At 37.4% G+C, this 20,745-nt stretch overlaps 1 protein-coding gene and 1 pseudogene across 1 annotated transcript; both read left to right on the top strand.

Moving 5' to 3' along the window:
* The first annotated feature begins 2,014 nt into the window (after positions 1 to 2,014).
* Positions 2,015 to 8,011, top strand: dnajc1 (DnaJ (Hsp40) homolog, subfamily C, member 1). Its single transcript, XM_042718097.1, has 12 exons — positions 2,015 to 2,396; positions 3,122 to 3,223; positions 3,357 to 3,403; positions 3,747 to 3,912; positions 4,384 to 4,481; positions 5,258 to 5,348; positions 5,445 to 5,535; positions 5,673 to 5,836; positions 5,916 to 6,035; positions 6,735 to 6,783; positions 6,955 to 7,400; positions 7,514 to 8,011. The coding sequence occupies exons 1-12, from the start codon at positions 2,244 to 2,246 to the stop codon at positions 7,580 to 7,582; spliced, it is 1,596 nt and encodes a 531-aa protein (XP_042574031.1). The 5' UTR covers positions 2,015 to 2,243; the 3' UTR covers positions 7,583 to 8,011.
* Positions 8,012 to 8,925: 914 nt separating this feature from the next.
* On the top strand, positions 8,926 to 20,089 carry LOC109059636 (annotated as a pseudogene).
* Positions 20,090 to 20,745: the final 656 nt, after the last annotated feature.

The following is a 20,745-nucleotide window of genomic DNA, read 5'->3' on the forward strand; positions in this document are numbered from 1 at the left end:
TTATCTTATCAGCTCAATATGTTTTAATAAGTAGCTATACTCTGCTCATAAATAGCATGATTTTTTTTCTTCCTTTTCGATACTGACATTCTGTTTAGAAAGAAAAAATCAAATAGGCTATAATTGATTAGATTTGTTTCATGGGATTTACTAAATGGAGTGGAAAATGGAAGTGCAATCTTCCAAGTGTAAATACAGAATTAGAAAGTGTAAAAAAAAATTAATTATGACGCATTTAAAATATATAACTCACACAGTCGCACAAGTAAACATATATATGCTATATATTTATATATTTATGCATAAAAAGACTTAGGCTATAAAAAAATGAAATGGAAATCAGACTAATTGTAGGCCTAACTGTTAACAGATCGCCAAAATTAACCACAATAGGCTAAGGACAGTAATCTTGTGAAAATACTTTTTTTTATTTATTTCCTATTTATTTAGAGCCGGTAAATTTGGCTTTTGCGCTTTTTTGGCTACTTAACATTTTAGGGGTGGCAAATGCATGCTGTATGCTTTCTGTAAAATTTAAATTAATATAGACTGTTTTGTATGTATGCCTTCATTGCAGTAATATCCCAAGACCTAATTAACTGTATCAAGTGGTTAAACATCAAGCTGTTATTCTTTGGTTTAATTGCTCACAATTAAAAAATAAAAAAAGAGAGAAAGCCCAGCACTTTTTCCGTCACAACTTACGTCCCTAAAGTTGGTCTGTGCCTACTCAAGGACAAGAGTTTAACAAACAAAGAAACTGGCTAAATGAAAGCCATTAGGCTGAAAGACATGGGGATGTATTTTGTTTTAGAATTCCGTTGTTAGTTAAATAAGGCTAACCCGTGACACAGAATAGGCTATAGGCTATTTCCTTAACCAAGCCAAACGACGCCCTCATGAGTTTCTCATTTACAGAAGTGTAAATGTGATTCTTCATCTTTTTAAAGTTTTCTCAAAAAAAAAAAAAAAAAAAAAAAAAAAAAAAATCACAGAATTAAACATGTTTGCATAATTATGTTTGCATAGGCCTATGTCCTAATAACGACCAAATCAAGGCTAGAAAACAATTAACCTCCGTTAATTAAAAATATATATGATAATATAATAATCATACATAAATGATAGAAAAATAAGATTTTTTCCCCAAGACTTGTATTTATTGTAGACCATATGTAGGCTGCAGTGACCGCAAATGGCTGATACAATTAAATCTACTTAGATATTAAATGAATTCGTAGGCCTGCATTTTGGTTTAGTTCTTCCTACTTTTAAAGATATGAAGTTAAGGCTAAAACTATTAACTCTTTCTGTCTAGCCATGTCAAATTTTTACTGTTTGATCTTTCAATATATTCAATCAAATAGCCTATTTGTCAAATAAATATGTCACAAATCAAACTTTGTCGAGAAAAACCATAGGCGATATTGTTTACTCGAATACAGGCCTATTGCTGCCAGTATGAGAGTTTTAATCAGATTGACTTTTATCTGAACTTCATGGAACATGCTTGCTGTCGAAAAGAAACTGGACTTGCCCTGGCTGTGTGACTTTAGACTGAGAACAGAGACGGTCGATGAATAATTGAAACTGTTTAGGTAGAATGTCAATGTCTCTAAATTGACCAACGATGAAAGAGGTTTGGTAAATAGTAAGAGAAGTACAAACAACGCTACAAGGGAAGAATCTTTTTTTTCTTTCTCTTAAAAAAAAATCTCCAATCTGTTCTAAAAGATAGTACGTTTCTACTGATGAGATCACTTCTTATGACATCGCTTCTTTTACAAGAGATTAAAATAAAATAAAAAAAATACAAAAGATACGCTAGATAAAGTCATTACAGATCTGGAAAAGGCTGTAACGAGGCCATATCAGTTTATTTATTAAGTTGAAAAAAGAAATGCTACCTTTCTATCAGGACACATAATGCACATACTACTTGATTTATAGTATCATGAAATATAATCGATACCGCTAAAACTCAGTCCTGAAAGTCCCCTGGTAAGGGTGTATGCGCATCATGTCACTACCGAGGCTTTCATGCTTATTGGCTCGCGCTGTGGCGGCTGCATGTGAAACGTGTGTAGCCTACGTAGAGCAAGCTGACTGAGCGATGGGCCCGTTTGAGCTAAAGGACGGGAAGTTATGCTAAAATTGCTTCAAAACCAAGATTGTCCGAATGGGTAGTAGGTAGTAAACCTTCTCAAAAAAAAAAAAAAAAAAGAAAAAAAAACCTTTCCGCAATGGCTTTGCGCGAGATCCTTACGTTATTGTTGTTCTCCGGGCTGATCGTTATTCAGCCTTTGCCAATATTAGCATGGGACGCAGACCTGGAGCTTTTCGACCTAGTGGAGGAAATCCCCCAAACCTTCTATGAGTTCCTGTCGGTTAATCAGGTAAAAGCAATTTGATGTAATTCTTAGATTTGTCACGCGTGCGTTTGATTCGGTCATTCAAACGGTGTCGGTAAACGTGCTATGCACATAACTTTAACATATAGCAGCGCGCCGACGTAGATTTATCGCAGGGTCGCCTCCAGTGCGTTTACAGAGATTGCATTCTTATCAAAGCAACTCGAGCCGTTAGCTGAATAGCTTTCTTTAGCCCCATTATTATGTCTCCTGACTCGTGGTAAACGGACTCTGCCTCCTGCGGAACCTGGACGGCGGTGGCCATTGACAAAGAAAGCTCCCGGCTGTGGGCCTGCACAACACAACATGACGTGTCACTACTTAGCTTATAGTTTGGCTGTAATTTCGCTATTCAGTTGCTAAGTCATATTTGATGCGTCGAAGAGCCCATGCTTTTATAATAATAACTGCTATTCGTAAAGACTGGTTACACTTTACTTTCTACTGCGTCAACCGTTAGTTCGGCATATACCTTGCAGACATTTGCTATCAATGCATTTCAGAAGAAATGCTAATTCTGTGCTAAAAAAAGATTGTAGCTCCGTTTTAGAACATGCTAGCTAGTTTCCAGCTAGTCTTAAGATGGTTGTCAACTAGTCCAGATTGGTAAACCAGCTACTGTGCTTCAGAAACCAGCTTAAGCATACCGGTATGATCAGCTGGCAATCAAATGTTTCTGATGTTTATGTTCTTGATTCTGTTTCTAACAGGATGCATCCTCATCTGAGATCAGGAAGGCATATAGAAAGCTCTCTCTTACATTACACCCTGATAAAAACAAAGATGAAAATGCTGAAAACCAGTTTCGACAGGTAGGTGTTTTGTTAAGCTTGAATGAAAGTTCTCTTTGGCTTAATGTGGATCGTGTTAATTGTTGCTTCTATGCTTACCTTTTGGAATTCAGTGTATTACAATTGAAATGTCTTCTCTGTTATCTCTTACTAGTTAGTTGCCATCTACGAAGTCCTCAAGGATGAGGAAAGAAGACAAAGGTGAGGTATTCTCATGATTTGCTAATTATGTTTGTGTTTATTTTATTCTTATTATCATTTTAAAGTTAATTGTTCAGTATAAATAATTTGAAGGCATCCTGAAAGTTGCTAATGCCTCCTGGTTAAGCACCACTATCCTAATATAGCAGTGAAAAGTGTTTCTTATGCATAAACCTCTCAGAGGTTCTTAAATAGTGATGAAATATGATCTTTAATCATTTATAAACATTTTGACCTTGAGTAAGATCCCTAATAACTGTTTGTACCAGTGTGACTATGACTGGGGGTCTGTGAACTGAATGTTACAATTGCTTTTAACAGTAGTTTCTTACTACACTCACAGATATGATGACATCCTGGTTAATGGGCTGCCGGACTGGAGGCAGCCTGTCTTCTACTATCGACGTGTTAGGAAGATGAGTAATGGAGAGTTGGGCTTCCTCCTCTTCCTCATTCTGACAGTGGGTCACTATGCAGTTATATGGTCCATATACCTTGAGAAGCAGTTGGTAAGTGCTGAATTGTTGTATAGCACAGTTGTGGTCTCGTAATGCTTCTGTATCTCGCCTACTAGCATCATGTTCAGCAGAATGAAAATGTAAAGTCTGTGTCCCTACGATAACAGACTGGTGTGCAATTAATTTAAGAACTTTACTGCAACAATGGTGTTGTGAACTTCACATACTTTTTCAAATCCATCATTTCATTGATCGTGATGAGCGTTCATTTTCACAGTTATAAACATAATCGTTTTCTTCTGTAAGGGGGTTTGGCATCACAGCAGCTTTGTTTTCAACCAGACTGTTGAAGAACACCACACACTCGTATCCTGCAACTAATTAGATGATGACTTTGAAAATCCCAAATTGTTTCCCATTCCCATTCTGTAGGGGTTGTGTCCGAGGCTGAGACTAGCTTTTGTAATACTAAATGTACTATAGCATTCCCAGTGATAGCTGCTATGTCTTGATTCTTCTCAGGATGAACTTCTGAGCAGGAAGAAGAGGGAGAAGAAAAAGAAGCAAAGCAGTAAGATAACAGATGAGATTAAGTCCTTGGCACAGGACAAAAATGAGAGGTAACTTAATAACCAGGGTTTTTGTGTGTCTTCAAAAGTCTAAATTCACGTTTTCCTAAATTAATGCCATAACAAGGAGTAAGAAAAACACAGAGAAAGATATTCACTTTTTTTGCATTGCAACCTATCTTTTTTTTTTTCAATATAAATATCTAAGTATCATTAAGCCAATATGTGTTTACTTGAGGTGCAAAATAAAGATATAAAAACTTTTCTCTTAAAAAATTAAGTTGATATTTGTTCTTGTTTTGATGATAAACTTGCTTCATTTTGATAGATTTCTCAGAAAATGTAACTTCTTATCTTATGGCATTTTACTCGTTAAGTAAGTGTATCTTGATTTAAGAATCTTTTGAACTGGAAAAACCAGACAAAATTTTTTTGCAGGTACAATAAAAGTTATGTTTGTTTCGTTGTTCTAGTGCTTAGGAACAAGCTATTTATTATTAACATTATTAAGCTGCTTAAACTTTTGTGTGAAATGAATGAAGAAGTAATGGAGATCTGTTGGAAGTTTTATTTTTTTAAACTTTCAAGTGTTATTATTACAACTTAATTCGTGTTCCCTACACATTTACATTTTGAGAACATTGACATACTGTTGCCTTCAAAATTATTCCTTACATTTTCTTTACTTAGTTTTAAAAAGATATTTAAAACATTTCTGCATAATAATGAAACCATGAATACAACTAGATGTTTTTTTTTTTTTTGTGTAAAAAAGAAATGTTGACCTTGGTACTCAGACTTACACATCTTTGCTTTCTTTTTTGTAGATCTGACCGGCCACACTGGCATGACATTTTGCCTTTCAAATTAAGCATCTGGTTGTACTATTCAGTGAAGTCTCTCCCTCATATCATACAGGTACGTTTCCACCAGATTTTGTGTTTTGGAGATGCATTTTCAAAATAGACACTCCAAGGCTAAAGCTGTAGCCATGACCATATGTTGTGTTTTTAGGATGTGAAGCAGTATTATAAAGATTATAAGGAAATGAAAGTAAAAGAAAAGGAGGAGGCAGAGGCTCTGGCAGAACAGGAAATGCAGCAGAGTAAGATCACGATCACAAACAGTTATACATTACACTCTGACCTCTGCAGATATAGCCGACACGTACACATTATTGTGATTGAGTTGTGATTATGTGACCCTTAATAATACATGCTGCTGACTGATTTTGCTCTGCAGAAGAAAAACGGCCCAAGGTGAAGAAACCTAAAGTGGAGTTTCCAGTCTATGAACCCAGTACAAATGCTGCTTTTGTGCCAATTTATGATCAGGGAACATCTATTGAAGATATTGAGGATCAGATGGATGACTGGTTAGAAGATAAAAAACAGCAGAAAAAGAAAGTAAGTGTTTGTCTCTGCTCAGAGGACATTGATTCAAATTGGAAGTATTGAATTAAGCAATGGCTGGTGATGATTGTAGGCTCAAGAGTGGACGGAGGAGGATCTCAGCCAGCTCTCCCGCTGCATGGCCAAGTTTCCTGGTGGAACCCCAGGCCGGTGGGAGAAGATTGCTCATGAGTTAGGCAGATCAGTGACCGAGGTAAATCTGTAATTAGTACAGTTAACTTATGCCTAGTAATTCGACCCACTGCAGCTATAATGCTGATATATATTTGAACTGAACTGAATCAACCATGAAATGATTTCAGCTGAACAATGATTGTTTACTATTGTTTTTTTTAGAGCTGCTTTACAGAGGAATTGAATTTTAAAAATAATTGAATCACTGTAAATCTGTTGTACAGAGTGCTATATAAATAAAGGGGACTTGACTTAAAACCATTTAAAAGTTTGGGTTCAGAAATAATTTTAATAAGCAAGAATCAATTCAATTGATCAAAAGTGACAGTGAGATTTTTATTTAAAAAGTATCCAGAAATTTTTTTTATCATGGTTTCCACTAAAATATTAAGCAGAACAATTGTTTTCAGCATTGATAATAAGAAATGTTTCTTGAGCAACAAATCAGCATATTAGAGTAATTTCTGAAGAATCATGTGACACTAAGAACTAAAGTAAGGGCTGCTGAAAATTCAGCTTTGCCATCACAGGAATAAAATACATTATTTTGTATTTTATTACATTTTATTTATTTTACATTTTAATAATATTGCAAAATTTTACTTTACTCTTTACTTTTTTTTTGTTTTTAATCAAATACATTTAAAAAAAAATCTGGTGCATAGATGTGTGTGAAGTACCACTGTAACCTAAAAATGCTTTTGATATACCTTTACAGGTGACAGCAAAGGTGAAGCAAGTCAAAGACTGTGTCACCAATACATCAGGTAAACCATTTTCAAATATTTTGAATCAAATTCCACCTAGAGTGTATGATTTATCACCTACTGTGACGTATTATCAGACACATCTTTCAGAACACATCTCTCTCTCTCTCTCTCTCTCTCTCTCTCTCTCTCTCTCTCTCGCTCTCTCTCTGCCCCCTTTTTACTTTCTAGGGTTGGTGAAGCTTTCTGAGCTGAAGGGTGGTGCGGTGATGGGAAAGAGTTTCAGAGCCGTCACAGTGCCGGACAGTCTGATGACCCAGCGAGAGGAGCCCTTGGAGCAGCAGCTGGAGGATTCAGCAGAGCCAGCTGGGGCAGAGGACTCTGAGAGCAAAGCGCTCAGAAGACGGACAAAAAAGTCTGCAGTCGGGAGCGCTGGAGCCGGAGCAGTGGAGGAGAGAGTGAAAGGACACAGACAAAGAGACTTCGACCCCACAGCTGTAGATGATGACAGTGAAGATGAGAAGAAACCATCAGCCTCCAGAGAAAAACCCAGTGCTGCTGAAGATGTCTGGACACAGAACCAGCAGAAGCTCTTGGAGCTGGCCTTACAGCAATACCCACGGGGCACCACTGAACGCTGGGACAAGATTGCTAAGGTGGTGCCTGGGAAAACCAAGGTGAGCATTCTCACCAACAATCATTGGAAAATGTATTTAAATTAACCCTTTAACTGCATATGAAAGCTGAATTTCATATTAGTTAATGAATTGATTCTCTTTAACCTATTTAGGAAGAGTGCATGTCCCGTTACAAACTGTTGGCGGAGCTGATTCAGAAACGGAAGCAGGCCAAGAGCTGACTCCTGGTCTTCAGTATTCACCGTACCTCTCACCTGCTTGTTATGTGCCTTAATGCAACCCTTCGTCCTGTTGTCAGACTATGTGCCATGTTCCGTCTGAATCGTCAGCATTAATCATTGGAGAGATCCAAACTGCACATTTAAAGAAGGTTTTAGTTATTTTAAAATCTGTTTCAGATTGTAGACTTATTTTTTGTTTCTCTATGCAACCAGACAGTTTGAGGAGCAGAAGAGATACATTTAAAATTTTTCCCCCCAGTTTTGAAACATTGTTTTTCAGAAGCACAGTGTGTTGTACAATATGTAATGAGTCCTAGTCTCTCTTGTGGTCATTACTGTGCTTCAGCACATTTTAAAGAGCATGACACTGTTATCCTCATATGTTGCCATTCTGTAGAGTTGGATTAAACCAAGAGATTTTTTCAGTCAGAGATGTTTACACAATGTTGTGCTTCCTATATGCAGTAAACACATTTTTATATGCATTTCATTTAGTACTTGGTAGGCGATTCAAGATTTTCTTTTGAAAGTTTTACCCTTATTATCAAAATACGCCAAATGACATTTGACCGTTTGGAATCGGACAACTACAGATAAGTGGAATTACTTTGTCTATAATGTAAACTGAGAAAAGTCAAATTTCACCAAATTTTAAGTTCATTTTATTTGCACTAGCATTCTAAATATAACTATAACTTAATGTTTCTAAGGGCTATTTCCATAATGCATTGTTTCAGAGTCTATATGTTTTTAAATCAACTTTAAAATTATGAAACTATTGAAATAGAAAATGCATTTGTCAGTAGTTGCATTTTCATGTTCTGTCCAGTTGTCGGTGATAATGACATACAGAGTTCACACACACACCCCCCTAATGTAGGCTTAATTAGAGATAGGTACACGTTACAACCTGCTGAGGATAGTTTGATTTATAATCTGCACACATATGAAAAGAAGTCTGCTGCCCTCATGTGGCTGTGTGTGGAAATGCAGCTACTTCATACCAGGCGTTAATTGTTTTGCTTTTAAACAGTTGTTTTACCAACCTGACAGGACACATTTTCAACTATTCAAACAACTGAATGTCACAAACAGAACATCACACAGTTATATATGACATTGGTTTATAACTGACTTAAGATATGAGTATTAATGTCTTTGATTGGTTCATATTTTGTAAAAACAAATGCTTAGTTTTAATGTGGTGATAATCTACAGGGAAGTACTTAGAACAAATAAACTAAAAAAGAAAAGAGAAATCAATAAAACATTGCGTTATTCATAATTTTTAATCTACCTGAAATTTATTTCAGATGTTAAAGTGTGATGTTCACTTTGAAATGATGGTCCAGAATATTGTCAGTATCTTTAACCGTACAAAGGCTTTTGTATCATAACTTTGCTGAAAAAAAAAGCTGCTGTACTCAATCTATACAATGTTCTGTCCTCTGACTCATAGTTCATATTTTTTAGCAAGTAAAAAGCATTTCACTGTAATTCTAAAAAACCCCTTCAGGTACATATTGCTGGTTATAATAATTATTATTTAGGCTACATTACATTTACATTCAGTCATTTTGCAGACACTTTTATCCAAAACGACTTACAGTTGGGGGATACATAAAGCAATTTTTCTTAAAGAGGCAAACAGACACAGCAAATTGCATATATTACTGAGTTCGGGACTCAATGTAGATGTGTTTTTTCCCTCATTGAGCTATGTGAGCCATACAAGCCTGATGTAACAAATATGGTACATAATCTAAAACACAATGTTTATAATAATAATGATAATTATTATTATTATAATCATCATTATGATGATGATGATTATAAGTAATGAATCTGACTATTATTTTACAGATTTACAGGGTTAAAAAAGTTGAATGTTTATCCTGTTAGACATCCATAAAGCAAAGCTTAAATCAGATACTTTTTATATAGAACAATACTTAGAAATGGAATAAACAAATTTACCTTTTTTATGGTAAATTTGTTCATATAATGTTTTAGGAAATTAAATTTTAGTCGAGACAAAGGCTGGTCGTGTTGTTGTCCGGTAGATGGCTCTCTTACACTCTCTTCTTCTTTACACAACAGAGCATTTTTGTAAAAAAATTTAGCTTACAAAAACGAAAGAACATCATAGTTTTTTTTTTTTTTTTTTTTTTTGAAAAAAAAAAAGGGTCTCTTCTGAGGGATCACAAGACTGTGTGTGTACTGTGTATTTTCCTCATTGTTCTTTCTCAATTTGCTTACGTTGCTGCTTTGATTATCAATGTACTTGCGGGACCAGGAAAAGGTACGTACCAGGTTAGTTTATATACAGATGTATATGTGGTGGGATGACCTAAAGAGGTCAGTAGTAACCAGACAAAAGGGGCCATGAGGTGACTTTGATAAACAGGCACATTTTTATTCAGACAGGTCAAAAGTATTAAAACATCACATCACCAATCTTTGATGCAAATACCCACATGAGAACAAAATCAAAATAAATAAGAAACAACAAAAAGAAAACCAACTATAGATGGCCACAAGTTATATAGAAAGTGAAGACAGAAGTGGCACGAGCAAAAGTGTTCTCACAGCAGTCAAGTTCACAGCAATCACACTGCAAACCTACAGAAAAAAACAAAACAAAGATAAAGTGAACAAACCACCACACAATCCAAGCCACCTCACCACCGCCATCCACACAGTGAGGGCAACTCAGTGGCCACCATTGGCTTAAGAAACCAAAACTGAACCTACAAAAGAAAAGAATAAACAACTTAATTAACAGTGGGCAATCCAGGTGATACAAACACAAGTCAGCATTGTAACACAATCACTATTAGCCCAGTTTCTTTGGGGCCTAATCTCTCCTCTGACACTCTGGGTCCCAAATTCACAGAACAAAAGAAGTAAAAAAAAAAATAACAAAAGTATTAAATCTAAAGTAAACGGTATCCGTGCATCACTCTAACATCCACTATTTTCAACTGGGACAGTAAGGCAACATCAGTCAGGCAATAATCCAGCCACAACACTCCTTAATCGGTAAATCATATGTTCAGTTCTCAACAAAGCTCCGGCAGTATTTAACGTAACTGCTTATCTGCTGCCATTCTTTTGAAGTGCTATACCATTCTTTTCAAAGTTTTAAATCCACCACGACTTCCCGAAATCAAAAGCGGAAGCGATAGAGCAAACAATCTTCACTGCTTCCTTATATAATGCTGGGGCTGCTGAGACTTGTAGTGCCCAAACCATGGTCCCATTACAATCTATCCCCTTAAATTTAAATCGGCGTCCCATCGATTACATTGGCCCCCTACAACCACGGGCGAAACCCTATTGTTGAGCTATTGTTGGACAGCCCCTGCATAGGAAGAATAACCTGACCATTTAGCTGAGTTTCACTAATACATACAGACCGAGGGAGATTATATGGGTTTGAATGGCATCCAGCTGTTGCCCTCCTTGTACGCCTTACAACTTCTTCCTGTTGTGGAGCATAATGGTCTTCAACATAATCCACTACTGAAGTTAATGTGGAGTTGATGTTATCTTCCTGCAAAGGGTGAGATCTAGTTTGAAGTTGAACTTTATCTTGAGTAGATACACTCTCAGGCATTAGTGACATCATTACCATGTCTCAATCTTTGTCTCTAAAAATTTCCTGAGGGTCAACTAGATCTGAGAGACCAGGATTGTCCGGGGAGGTATAGGCTGGACGCAATTCAAAACGATTAATGTTTCTAGTGTTACCACCTCCATCTGCCGGTGCAATAGCATACACAGCTCCATGTCCATCTGGACACCGGACCACTTTATAAGGGGTTGAATCCCAGGCATCTTGGATCTTATTTCTGCCTTTTATGTTATGGGCTCTCTGATACACAACATTTCGCACCTGAAGATCATTTAATCGAGCACAGTATTCTGTAGCACACTGTAGGCGGGCTTGAGCCTTGTTGAATATTTCCAAATTGTCTTTGTGGTCCACCACCCAGCCTACCTCACTCTGAACATAACTATCCAATCCCAACAGGAAATCAACGGGTAAATGGGGCTCTTGTCCAAACATGAGGACATAAGGAGAATATCCAGTAGACTGGTGCTCTGTGGTATTATAAGCAAACACTACCTGAGCAAGATGGTCTGGCCAATGACATTTTTCCTCTGGAGGCAATGTACGCAGCAAATCATGCATCATTCTGTTAAAGCGTTCGCATTGACCATTCCCTTGTGGTCGGTTAGGTGTGGTGTGAGTTTTTGAAATACCATACAGTCTGCATAATTCTTGGATTAGCTTGCTTTCAAAACACCGCCCCTGATCTGAATGAATTTGTCACGGTACTCCAAATAAGTAGAACCAACGTTCCACTAAAACACGTGCCACTGTTGCTACCATTTGGACTTTAGCTGGGATGGCTTGTGTGAACTTTTAAAATATGTCAGTCAGAACATTTTTGAGTCCATTTGATGCAGGTTCCAACAACGTCAAATCAATGGCCAGAATATCTAATGGTCTCTCTGCCATCAGATGTCCCATAAAACTACATACTTTTGGTCGTACCACTTTAGCTAAGGTGCAGTGCTGGCATTTCTTACACCATTCCTTAATGAACTTGAGCATACCAGGGCAGTAACATTGAGTTCTCACTAAACTTGCTGTCTGCTCAATTCCTTGATGGCCGTAGTCATCATGCAAACTTGTGAGGTCTCTTTCCCTGAGGACAGATGGTAACACAACCTGGCAAATTTCTCGATGTTCCTCCTGGTAGAATCTCCGATACAGCACTCCCTCCATCTTCACCAGCTTCCCCCACTGCCGTACCAATTCACGCACCACTGATGACTCTGCTGCTGTCTCCTGTGTATCAACTGTAGCCAGGTGGAACCAGCCACAAAATCTTCAAGAACTTCGATCCTTTCTTGGTTTCACTAGTTATTACCGGAGGTTTGTTAAAAAAATTCACGGATTGCTGACCCCTTGAATACGCTAATGCAGAAATGATCAGGGGACAAAAGAATAAACGACCCACAATTAGTTTGGGGGCTAAATGGACTGACTCATGTAAAAATGCTTTCCAGGCTCTTAAAACAGCCCTGACCAATGCTCCAGTTCTTGCTTTTGCCGATTTTAGTAAGTCCTTCATTTTGGATATTGACGCAAGCCACCAAGGTCTGGGTGCCGTTTTGTCCCAAGAGCATGGAAGCAAATGTCGACCAGTCGTGTTTGCAAGTCGAGGACTACGACCGTCTGAACGAAACATGCAGAACTATAGCTCAGTGAAGCTGGAGTTTTTGGCCCTGAAATGGGTTGTTGCAGAAAAGTTTAGAGAGTACTTGTTTTGTCAGAAGTGCTTGGTATAAACAGATAAAAATCCACTTAGCCATTTGCAAACTGCAAAGTTAGGAGCATTGGAGCAGCGTTGGGCTAATCAGCTTTCTCTGGATCTATACTGACCCCTGTGGAAAAGACCACGTGCCCCAAATAACGCACTTCTGACCAAAAGAAGCAGCATTTACTAAGTTTTAACTTTAGGTTCTGTTGTCTCAGCCGATCCAGCACCAGCTCCAATCGCTGAAGGTGTTGCTTAATAGTTGTGGAAAAAATAGTCACATCATCCAAATAGAGCAGCAAAGATTGAAAACTCTGGTCCACAAAAATTCGCTCCATTAATCTTTGAAAAGTGCTTGGGGCATTGCACAATCCAAATGGCATCCTACTGAATTCAAAGAGCCCAAATGGGATGCAAAAAGCAGTCTTAAAACGATCTGTTTCAACAACTGGTACCTGGTTATAACCACTTGCCAGGTCCAAGGTCGAAAACCACTTAGCTTCAGTCAAGGCGTCCAGGGATTCCTCTATCCTTGGCAAGGGATAGGCATCTTTACGAGTTCTCGCATTAAGCTGGCGGTAGTCGACACACATTCTCAAAGAGCCATCTTTCTTCTTCACCAACATGATTGGTGAGGCATATGGGCTACCGCTCTCCCTAATAACGTGACTGTCCAACATTTGTTTAATGTGTGCCTTCACATCCTCAAAGTGACTGGGAGGAATTCTACGATATCACTGACGTACCGGTGTGTCATCTACTAGGGGAATTTGATGATCAATTAAATTTGTACACCCCAAATCACTATCATGCTTAGCAAAAACATCAGAATATTTCATCAACAATCTTCTCACTTCCTCCTCCTCAACCTCTGAAAGCCCAGACAGTTCTAACCCCTGCACATCAATACTCGAACCTGATGTAATATTTTGACACTGAACAATCACTGTATTAGGATCCTGTAATAAATCTCCCTTAAAGAAAATGTCTTGATTTGATTTCATGACTTCAGCAATAACCAAACTACCCAATCTAATTCTTGGTGGCAAATATAGAGGTTCTGTACCAACATTAATTACCGGTACATGAACTACACCTTGTATACATTGCAACAGGAAAGGTGAAATTAACACTACAGCAGGTAGCCCCCTATCCTCTGGACCCTGGGGTTCTAAAAACACCTTACAACTTTGTATGTTCTTCGGCCACAAAGCAGGTACTAACCTCATAGTTCCATCTGGAATATGGACAGGCTGGCAGGACTGCACTCTCACATAACCAACAAATCCAGGAACGGGGGCATCCTAAGCTCGATGACGCTGAGACAAGGCATCTCTCCAACCTGACTCTGCCTGCCTGACTTGTGGAACTGAAAATAGTGCTGGACCATGTTTTTCAAACAGGTCATTATAACACTGAACAATCACATTCATACCGAAAAGTCCAGGAGTAAGTTCTTTCTTTTGATGGAACACAGTATCAACAGGATCTTTCACAACCAAGATACCTTGTCCTTGAAGAGTTTGCCCCAACACAGTCACATCTTTTAAAAAATAACCCACGTATGGTATCTCAAGACCATTAGCTGCTTTTAACTGAAGCCTGCTACCTTTTTTAAGAGCATTCACCCCCAATTGTCGAAAAATTTTCTCAAAAAAATACTCTGTTACAGTAGTTACCATTGACACAGTGTCCAATAAACAAGAGCACCATGGCTGAGAATATGAAGCAACTGCTTCCCTATTTCCCTCTTCCACCCACATAAGAGCTTCACGTCAAACCTCCAGAAGCGTAGAAGATGGCTTCTCCCTCACAAGTCGTTTTAACTAACGCTTCAATGTTACATCTCAAACATATTCAACAAACTGATCACAAAGCACTTTATCAGAATTCGAAACACTGCCTTGATTACTATTAAAAATTGAGTCCATCAATGACATTAAAGCATGAGAAAACTGAGTCAGGGATTGACCCTCTTTTTGTTTTCGCTCATAAAACCTCTGATATAATTGAACAAATGTGTCTCCCAGAAAAATCTCTTAAAACTTCAAAAACAGACTCTGGAGTTTCCCTAGTATCGGGTGCGCTGAGTTTTATCTCCATTCTGACCCCAAATCCCCCTCCCCCCAGATGATAAAGCAAAAACACCACCTTTTCTTTATCAAACCAACCCCTACCCTCAATACACACCTTAGCCTCCTCAGTCTAGTCCTCAATACTCAAAATGGAGTCCATATTCCCATAAAAATGTGGGCATTTCCTCTCCCGAGGCACATAAAGTACCCTGTTAAAAGACACTGGAGATGGAGCATTATTTGCAGAAGGGTAAGGTTGGTTAGAAACACTGCTACTGGGGGGGGGGGCTCTCATCAGCTCCTCATTTTGTGCTTGCAAGTAACGTACTTGCTCTCGCAAGTCTATTAGTTCTTGTTCCATATCTGTTGAAATAAATTATTTGAGAAGACAGTTCAATCACAACAGTAGAATCCAAAGTCCATGAAGCAAAGTCTGCGATGATCATCTTCATGCACGATTACCATTTGCTCAACTACAATCGAAAATCAAAAATTGCATAAATAACCAGCAAAAAGACACATTACAACCACCTTCACCAGAGAAAACAAACCCTGCCGACTACACCAGTTGTGGTGGGATGACCTAAAGAGGTCAGTAGTAACCAGACAAAAGGGGCCATGAGGTGACTTTGATAAACAGGCACATTTTTATTCAGACAGGTCAAAAATATTAAAACATCATCACATCACCAATTTTTGATGCAAATACCCACATGAGAACAAAATCAAAATAAATAAGAAACAACAAAAAGAAAACCAACTATAGATGGCCACAGGTTATATAGAAAGTGAAGACAGAAGTGGCACGAGCAAAAGTGTTCTCACAGCAGTCAAGTTCACAGAAATCACACTGCAAACCTACAGAAAAAAAACAAAACAAAGATAAAGTGATCAAACCACCACACAATCCAAGCCACCTCACCACCGCCATCCACACAGTGAGGGCAACTCAGTGGCCACCATTGGCTTAAGAAACCAAAACCTACAAAAGAAAAGAATAAACAACTTAATTAACAGTGGGCAATGCAGGTGATACAAACACAAGTCAGCATTGTAACACAATCACTATTAGCCCAGTTTCTTGGGGCCTAATCTCTCCTCTGACACTCTGGGTCCCAAATTTACAGAACAAAAGAAGTAAAAAAAAATAACAAAAGTATTAAATCTAAAGTAAAAGGTAACCGTGCATTCCTCTAACATCCACTATTTTCGACTGGGACAGTCAGGCAATAATCCAGCCACAATAAACCTTAATCGGTAAATCATATGTTCAGTTCTCAACGAAGCTCCGGCAGTATTTAATGTAACTGCTTATCTGCTGCCATTCTATTGAAGTGCTATATCATTCTTTTCAAAGTTCTAAATCCACCACGACATTCCCGGAATCAAAAGCGGAAGTGATAGAGCAAACAATCTTCACTACTTCCTTATATAATGCTGGGGCTGCTGGGACTTGTAGTGCCCAAACCATGGTCCCATATAATAAGTCATATATGCAACTAATTTTTCGTTGGCTTTGAAGGTCCATTTCAGCGTAGCACTGGAAATATATCAGACAGATATCACTCCTGCTGGATGGACCTTCTCTTTATGGGGGGGGTCATCTATTCCTGGGTCTTCCTGATGAACGCATATATCCTTACCTGGCTTTGTAGAGGGTACTTCAAACCATGCACACTCCACTCATATCAACACTTTGCTTATTCACACTGTTTGAAAGCCATTTATTGTAGTTTGACAGTCTTCGCCTGAATTATTGGCTGTCAGATTGTACTTAAGTCCAGCAATCCTGCCCTCGGAATTCTTTCTCTCATGTATCATCAACATGATTCTGAACAGTACCTGGCTGGTCTTGTGTGATAGAGAGTAAGTTTACATTTACATTTATGCATTTAGCAGACGCTTTTAGCCAAAGCAACTTACAGTGCATTCAGGCTATACATTCTTTTTATCAGTATGTGTGTTCCCTGGGAATTAAACCCAAAACCTTTTGTGCTGCTAACACAATTCTCGACCACTGAGCCACAGGAACAAAGTTGTGGGCAGCCAACATAATCAGTTTTGCATGGTGCTTTGCCTGTTGTTTTGTGTAATGTCTGTCTCAGAAGTTCACGTGTTTGTCTTTTATTGATTCAGACTGATGATTCCTGCACAGATTGTTCTCGCTCTGATTGCTTTCACCAACTACCTGATGATCTTCTACTCTTGTCTTGGTCTATGGGCTCATGGGTCTTGGCTTAAACAGCAACATCCAAAGGACCTCTTCTGCATCATAGCGTTGGTATGCATTGAACATCATTTTGCAATCGCTTTGAAAAGAGGCAGAGTACTCATAATAATTATTTATTTTGTATTTAATTATTTATTTATTTATTATTTTTAAATATATGAAAACTGGACCTGAATATTATATCTCATATGTACGGTATTTAAATGCACAATATTAACTAAAGATAGCAGGTGCACTACATATTTGAAATGTTGGAAATGACCATGTTATATGTGTACCTCAGATTCAAAATGGCATTGTCACCTATGCAACATGGACAACTACTGCCACACTGCTCAACTTCAGTATTGTGTTGAATCTGGCATCAGTTTTCCCAACACATGCTGCTACTGCTTCTTTATGCATACCGCTGTTGGAAATAATTATATGGTAATCCTCAGTTATTTTCTGCTATAATTTTGTGATATGGCTCAGTGACATTTTTTGTTTAGATCTGGTTGTTTATCGAAAAATGCAGTTTATACAGTTTATATAAAGTGATGTACTTCTAAGTTAATTAATTAATTTATTTATTTTAATATGTTCATGTTCATTACTTCAGGCTTGATGTGTCCTCTAGAAGCTTGCATTCTACAAGTGAACGTTGCTTTATTGTGCCATCCCAAAGAGGCACAAAATCACTTTCACAGACTTTTAATTTAAAGGGGTCATATAATGCTTTTTTAAAGATCATTATTTTGTGTATTTGGTATAACAGAATATGTTGGCATGCTTTAATGTTCAAAAAACACATTATTTTTCAAATACTGTACATTATTGTAGGTCCTCTATGTCCCGCCTCTCTCAAATATCGTTTTCTACAAAGTCCCTCCTTCTGACAAGCGCAGTCTGCTCTGATTGGGTAACTGACCCAGTGCATTGTGATTGGCCAAACACACTGCAAGCACTTGTCGGAAATGTAATGCCCCTTTCCATAATCGCGAGCTTAATCTTTCAAAATAAATGTAAAGACGGTTAATAATGTCTTTAGTTTTACTATCAGTTCATGCCTGAAAGGGGAGCAGAGTCGTGTGACAGACACAGTGATGATGCTCGTATGTGTTTGCAGTACACAAGCCACGGACGGTTAAGAGTCTTAACTTTGATTAAGAATATCTCTTTGGTTTTGAGACTTTAGTATTTGCAACATCAAGGATATTATCTATGCACAATCAGCTTATAACAATCCAAAGAGAAAGGAAAACTTGAAATCGCATCATATGACCCCTTTAACTGTTCCCTCCTGGTGGAATGACCTGCCCAACTCAATCCGAGCAGCTGAGTCTTTAGCCATCTTCAAGAATCGGCTAAAAACACATCTATTTCATCCCTTATTTAACCCTCTAACTCTAGCACTCTCTATTCTAATTCTATTCTAAAAAAATGCACTTTATTCATAAAAAAAACTAACTAGCTTTTCTAATCGTTTTGTATTCTATTTGTTTTGTTTTTAATTATACAATTAACAAAAGCAAAAAAATACTCTAACACTAGCTTGCAATATTATTTTTCTATTCTAGTTGTTTTCTGTTTATTTATCATATAATAAAAAAAAACTTGATTTATGTGCACTTGCATATCATTGCTCTTCTGCTGATTTTGATTGCTTCCATAGTCCTCATTTGTAAGTCGCTTTGGATAAAAGTGTCTGCTAAATGACTAAATGTAAAATGTAAATGTAATATTGAAAAGATTTTTGGGGGGGGCATAAAGTAAAAAATGTCAGGTGATACAACTGATAGAATAGTGAAGATTAAAAATGAAATTCTTGACAACCGTATTAAGGAGTTTGGCATTTTGGCTTTTATTATTATCTCTAAGAAAACAAAATGTAAAGAAAATGCAATTAAAAACTGGAAATGATGTCATGAGCATTTGTCAAGGTTATATCAAATAATTTGAACATTTTATGACAAGGCAAGTTTAGCTGGCATGTGGTGTGACTCTCCAGAAACTTCCATGATATTTATGAATGATTAATACAGGAAATTTGTAAAAACGCTGAATAATATATTTAAAATTGTTTTAAAAATAATGATTTAGATGTGTATACAAATGACTGGTTAGGTTATGGATAATACATTTTTACCTTTTACTTCTTGGTTACCCCACATGACATTTTTAGAGAAACCTTTCTTGAAAATGGTATAAAACTTTAAAATTCTTTAATTTGTGATTGACTCATAATTAAGATAGTGTTCTTATGTGTTCTTCTACAGGTTTACAGTTGAAAACTTTCTAATAGAGAAGCACGTCCGTTACATCCTCACCGTTTACCCTGTGATTATCTATGCTCTAATTGGAAGCCTAAGCAAGCATTATATCGCAGCAGGACCTGGCCGGAATGCCATCTTTTCAAGTTAGTCAATGATAAACACATCCATGTCTTTTTGGTTAACTATAAATATAGCATAGTTAAAGCACAAACTCCTGAAGATGTTAAATATTAAGGCTGCATTGTTCTCACAGTGCTTACAGTGTCATGCTTTTATTTTCCATACTGGCGCTCCTGGTGTTGGCCTGTATTTTGTTAGAGGTGCGCATGGGGCTGGTGGTTTGGAGACAGAGGACTCTGCCTCTCTTCCGTAAAGTAAGTCCTGCAGTCCTGATGTCACCAAACAGCAGCACTGATAAATAACCATACATCATAAACACTAAACACTCATGAAAACTTCAAAGATGACGTGCCCTGAACAGTAACCCTTCCAGAGGTGCAGTACCTGCATGAATGTTTTTCAGCTGGAACAGATGTCTTTTTCAAAGTATTATGGAAAATATGCATGAAACAGCATACGGTAACAACATTATATCTATTTTTAGCTTGAGTAAGGCCATGTCCAAGATAATGATTGTGCCAGTTTTGTTCTATATTACTCTACCATTCGAAAGTTGAAATAAAAGTTAAAATGTTACGAAACACTATTACAATATTATGCACAACAGCTTTTCATTTTATAATTTAATTGAGTGTATGCATTTATGTACTGTACAATAACTCGTGACCAGAAATATCAGTTCAATGTCTATATGAAGCAATTCAGAGCAAAATGCAAACAGGGAAGCAATTTTATTACAGTATCAAAAGCAGTATATCATAAAAGAGCCAACGATAATCATAATACCATGTTTCAAGAGTAAGTAAAGACAAAAAGATAAAATGAAAAGTTATAGCATTTATAAAAAGCTCATTTATGAATATTTAATGAAATACCTGAAATGCATCAATTGTCATTGTTAATGATCACTAAAAATGTAACACAGGCATTGCATGATACACACTAGGATGAATGATTCGTGAGAAACGGCTTGTATGTTTAGTTCAAGTGTTCTGGAAACCACCTTGGTGTTGACTGCAAGCCTCTGAAACCACAGGTCTTTCAACAGCGATTACAGAGACATTCAGGGTTGCCACACAACATTTGTGGCTGGTGAATATACACTGTCTTCTTTTACATTTACTTTGGTGTGGATGTGAACTGAAGCATC

This window comes from Cyprinus carpio, chromosome B2, assembly GCF_018340385.1.
Source record: "Cyprinus carpio isolate SPL01 chromosome B2, ASM1834038v1, whole genome shotgun sequence".
In the NCBI taxonomy this organism is placed as follows: domain Eukaryota; kingdom Metazoa; phylum Chordata; class Actinopteri; order Cypriniformes; family Cyprinidae; genus Cyprinus; species Cyprinus carpio.

Bases quoted from the DNA above. Each gene is read 5' to 3' on its own strand.
- dnajc1 (XM_042718097.1), top strand. From the start codon at position 2,244: ATGGCTTTGCGCGAGATCCTTACGTTATTGTTGTTCTCCGGGCTGATC. The intron at 2,397-3,121 runs GTAAAAGCAATT...TGTTTCTAACAG, and splicing joins AGTTCCTGTCGGTTAATCAG to GATGCATCCTCATCTGAGAT. The intron at 3,224-3,356 runs GTAGGTGTTTTG...ATCTCTTACTAG, and splicing joins CTGAAAACCAGTTTCGACAG to TTAGTTGCCATCTACGAAGT.